This window comes from Caenorhabditis remanei, chromosome IV (genome assembly GCF_010183535.1).
Source record: "Caenorhabditis remanei strain PX506 chromosome IV, whole genome shotgun sequence".
NCBI lineage: Eukaryota > Metazoa > Nematoda > Chromadorea > Rhabditida > Rhabditidae > Caenorhabditis > Caenorhabditis remanei.
The window spans coordinates 15,187,405-15,204,708 of NC_071331.1; the positions used below are offsets into that span (position 1 = coordinate 15,187,405).

The 17,304-nt window shown below is 38.2% G+C and overlaps 7 protein-coding genes and 1 pseudogene across 8 annotated transcripts; 4 read left to right on the top strand and 4 right to left on the bottom strand.

The window, feature by feature from the left end:
- Positions 1-92: 92 nt before the first annotated feature.
- GCK72_014244 (uncharacterized protein) lies at positions 93-1,407 on the top strand (the record flags this gene model as incomplete). Its single annotated transcript, XM_003100688.2, has 4 exons — positions 93-234; positions 278-503; positions 550-1,101; positions 1,152-1,407. The coding sequence occupies 4 exons, from the start codon at positions 93-95 to the stop codon at positions 1,405-1,407; spliced, it is 1,176 nt and encodes a 391-aa protein (XP_003100736.2).
- On the bottom strand, positions 1,211-2,106 carry GCK72_014245 (annotated as a pseudogene). Its single transcript has 2 exons — positions 2,081-2,106; positions 1,211-1,463 (listed from the first exon to the last, which is right to left on the bottom strand). Coding segments are annotated over exons 1-2 (279 nt in total).
- GCK72_014246 (uncharacterized protein) lies at positions 1,884-3,142 on the top strand (the record flags this gene model as incomplete). The annotated part of the gene is made up of 5 exons (XM_003100744.2): positions 1,884-2,094; positions 2,143-2,262; positions 2,307-2,398; positions 2,797-2,923; positions 2,967-3,142. 5 exons carry the CDS (start codon positions 1,884-1,886, stop codon positions 3,140-3,142), a joined length of 726 nt encoding a protein of 241 aa, XP_003100792.2.
- A 360-nt stretch (positions 3,143-3,502) lies between these two features.
- On the top strand, positions 3,503-5,060 carry GCK72_014247 (uncharacterized protein; the record flags this gene model as incomplete). The annotated part of the gene is made up of 5 exons (XM_003100666.2): positions 3,503-3,625; positions 3,672-3,957; positions 4,078-4,386; positions 4,433-4,644; positions 4,701-5,060. 5 exons carry the CDS (start codon positions 3,503-3,505, stop codon positions 5,058-5,060), a joined length of 1,290 nt encoding a protein of 429 aa, XP_003100714.2.
- A 2,008-nt stretch (positions 5,061-7,068) lies between these two features.
- On the bottom strand, positions 7,069-7,278 carry GCK72_014248 (uncharacterized protein; the record flags this gene model as incomplete). Its single annotated transcript, XM_053730201.1, has 1 exon — positions 7,069-7,278. One exon carries the CDS (start codon positions 7,276-7,278, stop codon positions 7,069-7,071), a length of 210 nt encoding a protein of 69 aa, XP_053584973.1.
- GCK72_014249 (uncharacterized protein) lies at positions 7,086-10,288 on the top strand (the record flags this gene model as incomplete). The annotated part of the gene is made up of 6 exons (XM_003100700.2): positions 7,086-7,217; positions 8,903-9,015; positions 9,124-9,236; positions 9,376-9,598; positions 9,982-10,072; positions 10,145-10,288. 6 exons carry the CDS (start codon positions 7,086-7,088, stop codon positions 10,286-10,288), a joined length of 816 nt encoding a protein of 271 aa, XP_003100748.1.
- A 411-nt stretch (positions 10,289-10,699) lies between these two features.
- On the bottom strand, positions 10,700-14,582 carry GCK72_014250 (uncharacterized protein; the record flags this gene model as incomplete). The annotated part of the gene is made up of 13 exons (XM_053730202.1): positions 10,700-10,804; positions 11,022-11,340; positions 11,388-11,587; positions 11,638-11,697; positions 11,746-11,808; positions 12,572-12,679; positions 12,729-13,427; positions 13,476-13,673; positions 13,721-13,847; positions 13,895-14,013; positions 14,060-14,251; positions 14,296-14,419; positions 14,470-14,582. 13 exons carry the CDS (start codon positions 14,580-14,582, stop codon positions 10,700-10,702), a joined length of 2,427 nt encoding a protein of 808 aa, XP_053584974.1.
- Positions 14,583-14,915: 333 nt separating this feature from the next.
- Positions 14,916-17,150, bottom strand: GCK72_014251 (uncharacterized protein; the record flags this gene model as incomplete). Its single annotated transcript, XM_003100717.2, has 9 exons — positions 14,916-15,050; positions 15,162-15,290; positions 15,336-15,935; positions 15,981-16,190; positions 16,237-16,363; positions 16,412-16,536; positions 16,593-16,811; positions 16,857-16,983; positions 17,032-17,150. 9 exons carry the CDS (start codon positions 17,148-17,150, stop codon positions 14,916-14,918), a joined length of 1,791 nt encoding a protein of 596 aa, XP_003100765.2.
- Positions 17,151-17,304: the final 154 nt, after the last annotated feature.

Below are 17,304 nucleotides of genomic sequence, written 5' to 3' on the forward strand. Positions count from 1 at the left end.
ATTGTTTTTATTTATTTTAAAACTGATTGAACGAAAGCTGCATCATTTACATAAATAATCATTTCACACAAAAATACCTGTTTATTTTAGAAATGAGTCAAGGCATCAATCGCAGATTCGATTATGCTCTTCAGGAGAATGAAAACCGAGAAAACTATGAAAACGTTGCTAAACTTACTGAATATGGAACTAATTGGTTTCCAATTTGTGGAGTCAGCGCTGTTTGTTTTCCTGGTAGGAAATTAATATCAAGATTTATTACGAACAATTATTTCAGAACAACAAGTTCCCATGAAATTTAATGAAGATGAGCGAGAAGTTTATGACAGAATAATTGAGAGTGCTCGAGCAAATGGCTTCGTTGTTTTGTTCCCTTCTGATATCAGAGAGTGTCGTAGTCTTCCTTACGTGGCAACATTATCAAAAGTGGTTCAAGCCAATTCGCAGATTTTAAGCATGGAGCTCATGGGAGTTCATCGATGTAAAGTTCTTGAACACAATTTGTATGTCTCATTAGTATAAATCAATGTAAACTATATTTTTTATCAGACAAAATGGAGAGGCACTTGTCCAACTGCTACCAGAAGTAGAAATTCCATCGCTGCTCTCTAATCATGTTCCAAGATACGCGAAGAATTATCCAATCACAGAACAACGCTCTTTGGCCTCTCGTTTAACAGGATATCCATTTGATTCTATTCGAGATGTCACCAACAACCTTATCGAACAATGTTGTTACGAATTGCGAGAAATGGTCGGAGAAAGCGCTGTAAATCAAGCTAAAGCAAAAGGACTCGCCTCTTTCAGCTATTATGTTTCGCAGAAAATTTTCTCCAATCGAAAAACTGAATACAGTCTCCTAAAAGAAGATTCTGCAAACACACGGATCGCCGCAGCTCTCAAATATTGTAAAATTTCAATTGGAAAGTGTGCCAGATGCAACACTCGTATTTTCCGAAATCAACATATTATGCGGCTCTCAGAACAGACAATGACACATGTAAATGCTCACGGCTTCGTTCACAGAATCACCCTACTGTCGGAAATAAAAAACTACGGACGGGCTAGTCTTCCATCATACGAGTACACATGGTTTCCTGAGTGAGTTTACTATTATTCGAATATACGTTATTCGACCTCTGGATTTTCAGTTACGCGTGGATGATTATTCAATGTATTCGTTGTCACCAACATATAGGTTGGGAATATATCAGTATGACTCGTGCACCACATCGCTTCTACGGAATTCAACGCGAAGGAATTCGATTTCAAAACGATGAAGAAGACGAAGAAGAGATTGATGAAGAAGACCATCGAAACAACCAGGAACAGATTGAAGAATCAGATGATCATGTGGATGAAGAAGAAAACGTAGACAGTGATTCAGCTCAAAGTTTGGACGACTAATCGAAATAATAATCGGATGCTGAACCTCGGAAAAATGTGGATTTTCCGACAACAATCTGGAATAAATTCAATTTAATTACCTTCGCTTTTGTTGTTTTACTGTCAAGCGTTGTCAGCGTCTCAATAAATGGCTTTGCGCGTTTTTTTCTTAATATGTAAAATCAAGCATTAGTCTTGTGTAATTACAATCAATCGTCTTCAAAATTGCATGTTATTGCAGAGTTATACATATCCCTAACTGCCTGTTCAGTGTAAGTGAGAAACGCAGGTTTTCATGTCGACCGATGCGTTGCGTGCGCGTCACGGTTCGTATTTGAACGCGGTCCGCGTCTATGCCTCTCCATTTTTTCATTCTTTTTCTCAGCAGTGGTTTTGTTATTCGTTTTATCCTTTTTCTTTTGTCAAATTGTCTTGTGCGCTGTTTGTTTTTTCTTATTTATAATTTTTCAGATTCGACTCTAACTCTAAGTATAAAAATGGTAAAGGCTAACAACGTCGATATGTCTCTTGATGACATCATCTCAAAGACCAGAAAAACCAATAATAGTATTCACAAAAAACCACTCGGAGGAGCCAGACGCGGTACTGGAAGACCTACCGGGCTTCCACGTCGCTCTGGAGGAAGCAGCGGGGGATGGAGAGACCTTGATGCCGTCAGCAACCATGGAATTACCAGCAGAGGAAGCGGTTTGTGACCATAGTAATTGATTCTATTCCACATTTTAATGTTTTTAGACAGCAAGGTTATCCGCGTCAATATCTCAAATCTTGCACCAACCGTTATCTCGAGCGATTTGGAAGAGCTCTTCGGAGACTACAAGCTCCACTCGGTTTCAGTTAACTTCAACGAACATGGTAAGCAAATAACGTTTTGAATGTTTCTATAAAGTTTATTTTAGGCGAATCTCTCGGAACCGGTGATATCTCGCTCACAAAACGTGATGCTGACAGACTTGTTCAAAAGTTCAGTGGAGTCGCTCTCGACGGAAAGGTAGACAATTCTTCAAACCGATAAGAAATTCTTTGAATACAATCAATGTGAGATTGTGTATCCCCTTTGGAGAGTGTGTGCTCCAACGGACGCTCCTGATCGCGTTCTACGTCCTGACCACACTCATCACAGCACGCGTCAATTCATCCAGACAAGCTTACTGACTCCTTTCAAAGAGAATGATTAAACATGTTGTTGAGGTTTTTGTTGAGCGTCGCCGTTCATCCGATCAAGTACTTCCAATTTAGTGTTGACCCGGGTCGTGAGATGGATTGTGATGAATATGTTTCTGGAAATCCGTTGCTGATGCCACGAATTAATTGATTGGTTCGAGACTTGGTTTTTCGAAGCTTCATTTTTTTTGCTATGATGACGTTTTCTATACGAATATTTTTCAGATGATGAAGTTCGCTGTTATCGATTCAAGTAACATCGCCGGAAGAGTCGACTTTGGAAACAAATCTCGCAGCGCTCCAGCAAGCTCAGGCCGCGGTTTCCAGTCCGGTCCACGCAGATTCAACAGAAGTGAGATTCAAAGCGCTTTTTCTCTTTAAGTCCACATTTTCAGAGCCAGAAGATTTTCTCCGTGACGGAGTTCACGAGGGAGACACGAAGAGAGGAGGATCTTCTCGTGGAGGATTCCGCAAGGGAGGACGAGGAGGAGATCGTGACTCGAAACCAAAGAAAACAGAAGCTGAACTCGACGCCGAGCTCGAGGCCTATATGGCAAAGCGCAACGCTTGAACCATTTGATATTTTAATCACGATTCATGAATCACTTTTTAAACATTCTTGATATTTGTTAAGCCCTCAACCATTCTTGACACTCTGTACATCCCATTTTCCCCCCCATCAGATACATTTATTAATAATCCAATAAGTTATTACAAGAAATTCCCTTTCCAATTGTGTTTCACTACACCTCTCTCTCTCCGAGTCTATAATGATCTTTTTGTTATTTTTTCTTCTTGTCGAATCGGTAAAAAATAAATACATGGGGCATACTTTTCGAATTTTGAGAAGAAGGAAATCGATTGTCGATGAAAGAATATCAATCAGGCAAAAGAAATAGTTGGTCTTATTAAAGCGTATTTTCAAGTCAGCATGAGCTGTGATGTTGTGGAAGCTCCAGACTGGCCAGCCCCGGAAGCCGAAGTAGGAGAAAAGACTGTATTCAGAAGAATGTTTTATTTTGGAACAATATTTGCTTTCTCCACTATTACAATGGTACCATCGATAGCTATACAGACATACAAGTCAATCTCGTTTTCAGATTGGCGCAGTTACAACTTTCTTTGCACTTCAGTGGATGCCAGTAACCTCATACATGGGGCTTTTCAACACACTTACATTTCTTCTCTGGAATTATCTGACGATTGGGAACTTATTCAATGCTTCCTTCTTCGGTCCTGGATATGTTCCTCGTGGTTGGAAACCGGCAAACAAAGAACATGAGAAAAAATTGCAGTTCTGTGTACCATGTGACGGATTCAAAGTACCCAGATCGCATCATTGCTCGAAATGCAATCGATGTTGTATGAAAATGGACCATCATTGTCGTGAGTTTTCTTTGAGCACATTGAATTATCAGCATTCTATAATTATTCTAGTGTTTAAAAAATGTTCTACCACATCTATAAAACGAATCAAACTCAAGAACAACATCGTTTCGTTTGCAGCATGGATCAACAACTGCGTCGGTCACCGTAATCATCAATACTTCCTCCGGTTTTTGTTTTTCTCCGTTGTCGGATGTATTCATGCTACTATCATTGACGGTTTCGCACTCTATCATGCCTTCTTTGCCGGTTGGTATCAAAGATATGGCGATGGCACAGAACCAATCATCCTTTTGACAATGTACTCTTTCATTGCTCTGATTTTCGCTATTGCCATGGCTACAGCAGTTGCTCTCGCACTCACTTTCCTGTTCGTCACCCAATTACGTTATGTCGTTCGTAATAGGAATGGAATTGAAGATTATATTCGTGAGAAAAAAGTTCAAAAGTATATTGTTATGCTGATACCTTGCAGATGGAAAATCACTTAATATGAGGAAAGTTCATGAAAACGACGACGAGGAAGAAATTGAATGGATCAAAAGTTTGGGGGAGTGGACATATCCATATGATCTCGGCTGGAAGAGAAATTGCAGAGAAGTATTCATTGGATTATTTGATGGTAGAACGAAAGGAAACGGTACTTGGTGGCCTGTAGTTGAAGGATGTACCCAGTTTACTTTTACTGTACGTTTCACTATCTTTCACAGCCTTCTTTTATTCCACCTTTAAACGGCTTTTAGATTGATCAGCTTCTTCAAAAACAATCGAAACGAGGGCGTGCCCGCATTATCACTATAGGAGAAGACTTTGATGGAACTTGTTGCGGTTCTCGTAGATTCGGATGGAAAATTTGGGCCAAACAACCTATCATAGATGGAAAGTGCTTGAAGGTGTCAGCTGGTGAGACAATTGTTGCAACTCGTGGAGTTTCTGGATGGGTGTACGGTTTCCGCGAATCAGAATCCCGAAACAAAGGATGGTTCCCTATTGCAATTACAAACTTGAAACGAAACGGCGATCCTAAGACAGAAGAATCAGCGAGTAGTGAAGAAGATAAAACAGATGATACTGTATCTTCAGAAGAAAAGAAAGATCAATAATTTAGTGTTTTTTGAAATTTATTTGTAGACACAATCTATTTGTTTTCATGTACTTGTTCTCCATACTGTTTGTGATATTCTTGTTAATAGTCTTTCTTTTTCTTCTTTTTAAATGAGAATAATACAGTCATTCCGGTATTCAGGGATCTGATTTCATCAGACAATAAACTATTTAATCAATTTCTCCAATCATTGATTTCTTTTAAAAATCTCAACAGGTAATAGGATTTAGTCGGGAACCTCTTCCGTCCAAGTCGATCTATACCCCTCTTGCATGTCTCTCTGAATCGCTTTCTTCCGTTTTCCGTTATAATTTGTTGTGAGTGAGCACGGGAGAAATAGAAACGGAGAGAAGTCTCCGCATCTAGATTGCTCTCTCGATATGCTCACAGCCTAATGATCTTGGAATCGGCGACGTAAAAGTGAATTATTGACACGAGATATGCTTGAATAGGTGTAGTGGATGAGAATGACTGGGTTTTAAATCCTAGTAACTTTTTCGCTGTTTTTCATGAGCTATTTAAGGAATTATTCCGTTTAATTGAAATTCCCGTTACTGAATTACACACAAGCTATCTAGAAACTTCAGCCATATTGATGAACATGTGCATTAAACGTTTTTATTTCGTTCCTGAAGTTTTTGAGAAAACAAATGGAAAATAACAAGAGTTTCCCGACTTTATCGTTTTATATATTCTGAATTGTCTCCCAAATAACACGAAGTCAAGAAAGTGAGAAAGTCCTCTCTAGATAAACTCCATGTCTGCTCTACTATCTTGAAATACATTTTTAAATCTGAATCACGATTTCGATTCCATCTCCATAAAGAATAGTAGTTGACGTCAATGAGCAAAACAATAACCAGAACAGAAACATCATTGATGACTCACAAACAGTCCGAAATTTCCTTACAGTGCCACCTATAAGAAAAAATGAATGGAAAAAGTGGTTAGTGAATTGATCTGATTCTCTCCTACTCGCCAACTATTTCTTCCGTTATCGACTCGAAATCTCCCGCAGTGTATGCCGTCGTCCCTCACTCTCACAAACATCCCTCCGCCCATTCCATTCCTAAACAGACGCCGCCCACTTTTGCGGGAAAGGCGCTTTGACTCCGTTGAGTCTTCGTTGTGACTCATTTTTTTCTTTTTGTGTTTATTGATTCGTTACGGCTTTCTTCTTGAAGTTACTGTACCCCCTTCTTTGATTCTTTCAACATTTCGAAATCTTCTTGTCATATGGCTCATGGCTATGACGTCAGAGATGTCGACCTTTATAACTCCCTTATAACCAACTCTTCATTTTGAAATATCACTTGATTCACCTTCTATATAGATTCCCACGCATCCTATAATCTGGTGATAAACTGAAGGAAATTGAAGATTCCACAACAGAATGTCGTGGGAAAACCAACGAGTATAAAAGTTAACGACTGAAAACAACTTGTTCATTCGTTAGAATTTTCTAGTTCTCAGATTTCTCCCCTTCTATTTTTGTTTTTGTGGCAGTATACTGTAAAACCAAATTTCAAAAATTTCCATAGTAAAATGTGGGAAAGAGCAACTTTATCCAATCTAAAATGCAATATTCAACCGGTCTCTATTCTTCTTTCTTCTTCGGTCCGTTTTTGGTTCTTTTCAACCGCTTCCATTGTGTCGGTTTCCTTTTCAAAACTCTGTGCCCGTCACTTTCTTGTTTGTAGGCGAGCAACAGACAACTCTTTTTCATTCGAGTTTGTGTTCTCTCAACCGTAATGTTATCATTTTGATACTACTAACATGATAATCTGTGTAATTTTCGAGTTTCATTCTCTTCTTTTCTCTACTTTGTTGTTATCTATGAGTCTCTCATACTCTACTCATTGACTCATTTATCGATGAGAAGAGTTTCTCCTGGGATTCTCTTCTCTTCGCTCGCTGCCACTGATTGGCTTCATTTTACTTTTATTCTCAATGTTTTTCACTTTTGACTGACTCGTACTAGTTTTCTGCGTCCTCTTATATTCTAATTATCTCTTTTCAGAAAATGAACCACGTCGACGTTGATCAAATTCTCGAAGATTACGCATGGCATCAGTTTCAAGACGTTCAATCACTCCGTAAGACTCGAATCGATGATTTTCGTGGAATCGATCGGGATGACTGCGAGTTTGTAATCGTAAGTCACCACTGGGCCAACACCACTTGAGAAGATCAACCTTAGTGAATCCGAAGGCCATCTTCTTCTTCTTCTTTCTTTCTTTCACAAATCGTCTTAGCACCGAAGAGGGGACCTAGAATAGTTCTTCATCTCCGAGAAATGTCTCTTCTTTTGTTTTCAACCGCCTCTCCGCATACCAATTTATTACTGTAGAAGAAGGCGCGTGCCGATGAGAAAATAATAGAAACCGTTTAACCCAAAAGAGGTAATAGAGATTTGAATAGTTGAGGTAAATCAGAGAATAAAGAGGGAAGTAAGGAAAGACCACTAGATTAAAACCAGCTGGTTGCATGCAATTTTATGTCAGAGTGGATTAAAATGAGCTTCCACTGCAGCCCAGTTTTATTTGATGGATTCTGAATGTACAAACTCCACTAGTAAGCAAGCAAACCATTCTTGTAAACTATTCCCATCTCTTACTTCTTCTGAATTTCGTTCACGCCTATCATTTCATGGCATCTGACCCTTCGGTGTCACATCTTCTTTTCATTCTCAACCGTCTTCCGATTTCTCAATATGATATGACGCGTGTCGCCTTCGGATTCAATTGAAAAGTGCGCGCAAAACCACCGGTTGTTTGTTGTCTTGTGTGAAAGGATCGAGGTGATAGAATGGATGTTCGAAGAGACATAGACCTATTTGCGAGCTGATTTGACATCAAGTGCCAATGAGCACCGTTTCGTGCTCCCACCTCTATCCACTCACTTAGTCACCCCTCAATTTCGAAATAAATGGGGTCAAGAAAATGGAAGAAAGACGGAGAATATTATAGATCCGGTAACTCGATCTTCTCTACTTCCATCTTCTTTTTCTTCTTCTCACGTCTTCTCTTTTCGAATTCTTTTGGTTCCCCACTCTCTTTCATTTTCAAAATTCAAAAGAAAACGAGTTTCTCTTTTCCCAGTTTTGGGTGATTTTGAAACGCTCTAATGAGCCAGTCATCTATCCCTCTCCTCTCTATCCATCCACATTTTTACAATCCATTGTAACTATCGGAATGAAACCCTCTAATTAAAGAGAATGACCTCTTATACCGGTGTCGTGGTGTCTGTTGATTGATATGAGAGAGGATTGAAAATGGGAATATAGAGGAAAAAAAGAAAAGAGAAGGACGGCATATTTACATACATTTTAGAAGGTATTACGGGAAAGAAAAAGAAGAAAAAAGACAGGCCTAGAGGCGATTAGAAGAAGAAGAAGAAGAAGAGCGAAATTAAAAGTGGGATTAGAGAAGAAGGTCCTGAAATGAAGAGAGAAATACTGAAATATGAGAAAGAGAATTATTTGAAGGATCTGAATAAAGTTTCAAAATATTTGATATTTCGCAGTTGACATGTGGCCTGATATATTCACGTGTCACTTGATAATTTCCCTCTGCTCATTGAAACATCGTCAGATTATCTTCTTTTTCCCTTCCGCCCCATTTACAAAATGAGCTCTCTTTTTCCCAATGTGTCGCTCGTTTATTGATGATGAGCACATTCTCTCGAAACGGGACAGAAAAGAAGAAGAAGAAGGAAAAGAAGCTCTCGTGGGAATTTCCGACTTGCGTTGTCTTTAGAAGCTTCCCTGCGTGCGTTAGTGAGAACTCGATTAGCACAAATGGACGAGGGGAAAACATATGGAAGTTGAATTATTTTCAGAATCGAAAGCATCTCATCGTCGTATCAGAGGATCCAGATTACTCTCACTTCCAACCAGCTGGATCGAAACCGTACACTCTGTTCAAATCGATCTACACCAACAGCACTAACCGGTATGTTCCCTAAAACGAGGATAGTCTGGATATTGATCTCTTGTTTCTGAAGAGGATATATTTCTGCCTCGAGTGGAATACCCCAATGTTGAATAATATAATTTTCAGACCACAAGAATATTCATTCAAAACTGAACGAACTACTGAATCACTATGTTCAGTGGCACGCGAACAAGGATATATGATCGGAACGGAAGCAGAGTTGACACTCAAAACGCCATGTAAGTTCCTTTTTTTTTCTTTGTCTCACAGTACAAAACGAGAAAGAACAACCTTGAAACGATGCCAAATAGGTAGACAAAACAAATGTTTGGCGCCTAGACGACAGTCCATTCCATTCAAAAATTACTTTGTTTTCAGGTGAAATCGCTGAGCTCAAAGCCGGTTTTAAACATGAGATGCATTTCAACAATCTCAATGAGAACTGTCAAACAGAGATTCTATCATGGGGAGTTGACAGTAATGTGTCTGTTCCACCCCACTATATGACTGAAGCATCGATCATCATTGAGGAAATGAACTACAGAGGAACGTATTCAGTCGTTTCGAGACTTTCTGGAACTGTTGTCGTTTCCATCAGAAGGTTCGTCGTCTTCTTCTAATTCGAGAATTCAACCGGGATAGATTCAGAAATTCTCTAGATGTATTTCTTTTATAACATTAGATCAACAAACATTCTAAATACAGTACCTTCTATTCCTGGGAGGGCGCATAATCCGGTCATTTCACAGTGGCGGTGGCCACAATTCACTCACTCCCACTTACTCAATACAATTGTAATAATAATAATAATAATAGGGTCGCATTGTACCTCATTGCGCATTGGTCGCACCAACTTACCCGATTGACTGGTAAAAGTATAATAAATGTCAATTTGAGAAATGTAAAGGGCATTTTGTTTTGTTCCGAAACAAATCAAAGGGGAAAAAAGGAAATGTTAATTTGGGTATGATGAACTATTTCCAGACGTCGTGACAATGCTCTCATAATGCCAATTCGTGTTGCCATTGCTGAAGTCTTCCGTGCTCAACTGGATAGTCCACATTGCAAGAAAGAGGTGATTATATAAAAAAAAATCAGGAGCTGAATATCGTTTACAAGTATCAAATATTCAATTCTCTATTTTCAGGTCAAACAAGTGGTCAGCATTGATCATAATCGTGTCGTCCGTCTTGTCAGCAAAGGATCATGCCAATTCCAGTTCGCAATGAAGCAGAGAATCGATCTGAAAGAACAACCAATGCGAGCCAGCGACGAAATCATGATCGATTAAACCACGACATTTCTTTAGATCTCTTCTTCCCACTTTCCAACACCAATTATTTGCACGAGTTATCCACAAGAATCTTCTCACATTTTAATATTTATGCACTGTTCTTCTGCATGTTTTCCTTCATCATTCAATAAAAACTCTCGCTCTTTTATTATGTCTATTCTGGAGGAAACCGATAAAGCGATAGAGTCATGGGAGTAACTTAAAAATTGTAGGAAACAACAAATAAATGAGAACAACAGTTAGCAAAACGAAAGTGAACTTATAGAAATAGCTCTAAACACGGGAAACATTGAAAACTAACGGGATGAAGAAATACTGCTGAATCGGATGTAGAATATCTAGAAGTTCGAAGTGAAAACGAATGATGACAGAGTAATTTAACATGGGAAAAATCAACGAGGAGAACGTTTAATGTGGACGAGAATATGGACGGCGGATGCTTCCTTGTGTGACAAAATCGTTTTCTTTTTCCTCCTCGGCGTCACCATCGACTACAATCTTGCGGAATGTCTCCTGGAAAACTTAGATTTATATGGAAACTCTTTAGTACATATACTATAGTATTCGCTGAGAGCCATGCGATACATTTTCTATACAATTAACATAAAGAATCTTACTGTTGTTATTTTCCACACAGCAAAGTGAATGCATTAAGCGTGCTTCATCAGTTGAAAATTATCATTTTTTGCTACAACTCGATTTCAGAATTGTGTCTGCATCATATTCCTACCTGCAGATTCTTCGCGATGAGATCGGTAGCCACATGATTGTCGGCTCCACGTGGAATAATAACGTCGGCATATTTCTTCGTTGGTCGACAAAACTCTTCGAATGCAGGTTTAACGAACTCAGTGTATTGTCTGATGATGGAGAGTGGGGTACGGTGATAATCACGCATGTATGTGTCGATTCGGTTTCTGAGACGGCTTTCCGCATTTTTCTCGACGAAGAGTTTAGTGGAGAGAAGCTTGCGAACACGCTCGTCGTAGAGAAGAAGTATTCCTTCGATGATGATCACTTTTGCAGGTTCGACCACATCTTTTCCAACCCTGAAATTTTCAATTTTTGAATATCACTTTTGATTAAAGTTGCTCACATTGAACTGGTGATCATGTCGTATTTCGGTATTTCTACAGTTTGTCCATCGATCATCTTCTGAAGAGTTTCTGCGAGAAGTTCGAAATTGATCTGATCCGGATGATCGAAATTGAACTTTCCTTCTCTGGCAAGCGTTTTCTCCTCGGTTGACAACTCTCTATAGAAGGAGTGAAGAGATAGATGAACGATTTCGATTTGCTGAAAAATTACGAATTTATTGATGATAATCTTTTAAATTAAGAGCTCACTCTTCCGCTCTGCTTTGCATTTTCATCTAGGTTCTCAATGATTCTTTCGACAATTGTAGACTGAAATATGAAATACGTAATTGAACATCATGTTGTTCAAAAAACTACCTTTCCACAGGAGGTTCCACCAGCGACTCCGATGAGAAGAGGTAATTTCAAGGTATGTTTCATCTGAAATTGATGGCTTGATGGTTAATGAATGATAAATTGGCCCTTCCCTTCAATTCAAAATATGTGTTCGATGAAACGAACTCGTACAAGATGAGTAAAACATAACCAGTATTATTATGCATTATAAGAATTGAACAAGTGTGACAAGAAGAGTTTGATAACCGAAAAAAAACGGAGTGGAACACGGATAGGGTAGGGGAGGGAATTTGGGAATAAAACAGAATTGAGTTATTTTGAACTAATTATTTGAGCAAGAAAATGCATATGAACAAAGAAGTCTAAAATATGAACAAAACATAATGATTAGGAGATTCAAGTTTCAATTAATTCCATCAATTCTTCGTAATCTTCGGGATTGGAAAGTCTCATCTGTCTAGAAACGAAACTTTCCATTGTTAAAGATTTCACCAATTGACTCATTCGCAAGATTTCCTGAAAAAATAGAAATTAAAACGAACGCTGTAAAAAGAGGAAAGCAAATATTTCAAACGCCTTTACTCTCAGCAGCTGAGAAACAAAACAAGGTGAAAAGAAGAAATTCGATGAAACAGAACTAGGAAAAAACTCATCTTTTCTCTTCACAATGATGCGAAATGAGTGAGAAGAAACGGCAAATGGAGGAGCAGAGTGTGAGAGAAGGAAACGAACATCAATAACTTTTGAAATAAAGCTCTTTTATTGATGTTACGCAACAGAAAACATATGGCATACAAGAATATAGTTCTTCAAAAGCAGGAACACAACGAAATGGAAAAGAACTCACAAGTTTTAGTCTTCTGACTTCTTTCTCATTTTCTGATTTCGTATGGTTGGCTACTGGTTTGGACTCATTTGAGTGGAAAGAATTCGAAGGTTTTTTGACAACGATTTTCTGTAAATAAACGTCTCTGGAAAATTCTAATATACTATTTATAGTTTACCGTTTCGACATTCAAAGCATCTTGGTTCTCGTTCAATCGCCGATGTATAGAGGAAGATTCAGAGTCATTATGATGAGAAACTCTACAATTAGACTTCTGGTTATGTCTATTATCTTCCTTGGTTTCTTCATCTGAGCACGTGTAGTACTCTAAATCTGAAACAACAGTATCATTCAAACGAGACTCAGTGATTTCTGATTCAGGACTGATTCTTTTCTCAGAAATCTTTATACGATCGGAACGAACAAATTTAGATTCATGTTTGAACGAATCTAGCTTCGAATCTTCATTTTTATGGCGTTCCAGATTATTTCTATTTCTACGCTCATCCAGATGTGGCGTCCGGTTTTCAAAATGAGTATGCGGATAGTCTTCACTATTTTCTTTTTCGAAGTTCGGTAAACGTCCAGACAAAGGATTGCTCTCATGGAAATTATTGCCATCAGATGGAATCGGATTCTCGTTTGAAGTAAATCGCGAGAGGGCTCCATCATCGAAGAGGTTTCTACCTGGAGGCATATCCCACAGTTGACCACGTTTGGTATTTGAATCAGATGTCGAATGAGTTGGATTCCTATCGTTATAATCATTGTTATAATGATTTAATACATCTGGTGAGAAGCTCCGATGATTTCTGGTGTTATTCTGCTCATAATCGCCATAGGAATTTCGGCGTTGATTGCTCACCAATTTATTGAACTAAATTCATCAAATTATGTTTCTATTTCCATATCTGAGAACACTTACGAATGGTCCTTCGATAGATTGATATTTTGATAGACGCCATCTCGTATCCACTCCTTTTTCAATGTAAAAAATAATCCATCCTCTATACCATGCACCCCTTTCAACTCGAGTAACCATATTTCTTGGATCAGAAATGTTACCGAAATAGTGATTGAAGAACATTCCCGGTTCAGTACCCATCTCGAACTCGATTAAAATCTAGAATAAACGTTATTTTTTTAATTTTAAAATTAATTTCTGAAAACCTCTGTGGAACCATATTTCATGCGAGTTTCATACACATCATCAATCACAGTAACTGAATTTATTATTCTATTATTACGGTCGATAGAGGCAGTAATCCATCTTCCAATCATGTTTTGATCTGGTGGACTGAAGGAAAAGTGTTTATTACGAGATTGAAAAAAAAAACTATTTACCAGACAGTGTTGTCAACGAAAATTTTCGTCCTTGGTTCTGACTTGGCCCATGCAATATATCCATTATCATAAAGAGAATAACTGTGAACAATTGCTTCATCAGTTCTCACGAAGTTATTCTGCAAAATTCAAAAAACGTTATGTATTATTCTGAATTATGCTTACATCACTGTGAGAAATTCGCCAGCGAAAGCTGTATCCCCGCTCATGGTATCGTGTGATCCAAAAACTATACATTGCGTCTCTTCCAACGTTTGAGATTAAACACGACTTATCGAAGATGAATCCGAAGTAATCATGCTTAAATACTTCAAGTCTATCTTCAAACCTTCCGTCGTACTCGGCTTGGACTTTGATCTGAACTTTTTATTCGCATTTTACATACTTTTGTATCAACTAACCTCTGGAATTCCATCCATAACCCGACTCTCGAATATGTCATTTATAATGACAACCTTTTGAACGGCCGAGTTGTCACGTATCAAAACTCTGAGCCATTTTCCTAAAAGGTTTACTCCCGGTGGCCTGAAGATGATACATTCAAGCAATGAACAAATCAAAACTAGGAAACGAACACGTAGCAATAATTGATGATCAGGTCACGAGATACTTCTTTTGAAAACGCAAAGTATGCATCACATTGTCTCGAATTGCTGAGAACGAACGCCTCAACAGTTGTCGTATTCATAACTACGACATGCAACTTCTTGTATTTTTTCGAGCTGAAAATTAACTGTAATGCACCAGAACAATTGTTTCAGGGTTCAGAGATTATAGAATCGCGTAGCAACGAAATATTACAGTAGACCGAACAAGTAAAAATGAGATCAGTGTATTATGTTAACAAGAAGATGCTGTAAATTATTACATAGATGAAAAACCCAATGAAAAACATAAGAACATGAATTTCGCTTAAAGCTTTGTAAAAGACATGGAACAAGGTGAAAGGCAATCGAAATGTTGAAAGTGATTTTCTATAAATTATATTGCATATTGAATATGACGTGCTGAACAGAGATAGTTAATTTTTGATTTGATCTTCTTCGATAATTCTCATAAGTTCCTCGAATTTCTCGATGTCTGCGAATCGCAATTCCTCCAAAACTTCTGCATCCGCGACGAGTGTTGAGAAATAGGCCTCCATCTCGCGTTTTTCCTGAAATATTCAGTTGAGAAAAATATAACTTTCGGGAGTCTTAGAATAATATCCGTTGAGTAAGACCCAGGAACGAACTAACTCATATAAACTTTTGAAAAAGTATATTACCAGTTTAAGACGAAGGATCTCTCGCTTCTCTGACGTTTTCTGATTTTTTGTCTCGGTCTGATGCGCATTTTGATCAGGAATATGATTGGAGTCTCCATATTGGTTGACTGCCATGTAAGTGGAAGTTGACTGAAAAAAACAAGGTCTGAATTAAATGTATTGAAAATAAATTACCTGATGATCATCATTATATCCGTATTTCTGATTTTTTGTAGTACTAATTTCTCGAGATTTTTGAGGCAATGGAGAGCATCTATCTTCTTCTGTCATGGTATTCTCGAGACCCTCGAATCTTCCATAAGGAGCCAAATCTTTGAATTCTTCATCAGAATCTTCATAATATTCAGAGTCGTCTGTAGTTTCACCTCTAAATGATTGATTACTCGGAGACCGATGATTCATCGTTTGGTTTCTCTGCGAATATTCTATAGGACGACTGACTGAAATATTGAGTTGTGGAGAGGAATCTCTTGGGAAGTGGTTATTGATCTGACGACTGTTATTAATGTTAGGTGCAGTGGAGGGTGAATGAGACGAATGATGAGATTTGGGAATGTGACGCTCATATCCTTTGGTACTATTGATTGGACTTTTGTGTTCTTTCGCGTTTGTGTACGGGGAAGACATCAATTGCCCATTTACAGTATCGTCAGTTTCATCATATTCATTTATGATTGTTGGTGAGGGAGAGCGACGATGACTCAAAGAGGACCGACTTCGGTATTGAAAGTTTTCGTTGTTAGAACTTCTGACTTCTGGTCGTTGATCCCGAAACTAAAACATTATAAACTTGCTCTTGAGATTGTAAATTGAATTTACCAATGGCCCGTTTATAGTTTGCTGTGTTGCCAGTCGCCAGCGAGAGCTTGTGTCAGCTTTATGATGATATGCAATCCATCCACTATAAGTCTCGCCAGTTTCTGGACCCGGTAAAACATTTTTTGGGTCACAGATATAACCGAAATACGAATGATGTAACGCTTCTGCTCGATCAGAAGCATTCGGGACACACTCGAATTGAACTAGAATCTGAAGAGGGAAAAATTGGTAAATGACGAAACAAAGTTGGAACTACCTCAACGACATTAGATTTCACACGAGTTGGAAACGGACTGTCGATACGTGAGACCAGACTTTGAGCATCACTTTTATCATCAAGTTGAATTTTGAACCATAATCCGAGCAAGTCTTCTTCTGATGGGCTGAAATTTTTATTATTTTTTTGAAGATTTCATTCGAACCAACCTCACCATAAGGAATAGTTTATGAAAATTCGATGTGTGGGCTCTGATTTCGACCATGCTGTATATCCAACACCTTCTGCGTTGTGGCTGTGAATAACTCCTTCAACCACTCTGAGATCAGGTTGATGGTTCTGAAGAAAACTCATTTTAACTGTGAAAAATTGAAATTCATGGCTGATAAACTCACATGAAAGTTTATCGATACAACATTATCTTGTTTGACTGAAACTCTCCAACGGGAATTGGTTCCTGGTTCCCTATGGCGCACAATCCAGACATTATATGAAACAGCATGTTCAACAACTTTGATCACGTTTCTGACATCACAAATGAATCCAAAAAAATTGTGATGAAACATTTCGAACTTGTCTTCAAAGCGACTAACGTGCTCGATATCAACTTTTATCTGAAAAAAAGAATTGAGAAAGAAAAGGAGAACAAATATTCAAACCTCGGGTAATCCCTGCATGACTCTGCATTCATAAAGATCGTCGATAACTAAAACATTTTGGCATACTTTATTTTCGTGGCAAACGAGAACCTTTATCCATTTTCCTAAAATGTCAACGTCTGGCGGTCTGAAAATTAACGCAATTGTATTGTACTTAAAGAATCATTGAACGAACACGAAATTTTTGTCGATAATGAGATCTCGACCAATTGAATTGCAATATGCGTAAAAAGTTTCTGTTGAATCATCTCTGCTCACAACAAACGCATTCACCGTCTGCTGTCCAATCATCATGCTCCGATAAGATTCGTTTTACTATAAAGCGTACAAATGTCCAATTTAAATCTAGTCCCGTGAAGATGTGATATAACGATGGATTACAACCATATAATTAATCTGAATATAGGAACAAACAAATCTCCTATTTTTATTAGAGATAACCTCAATT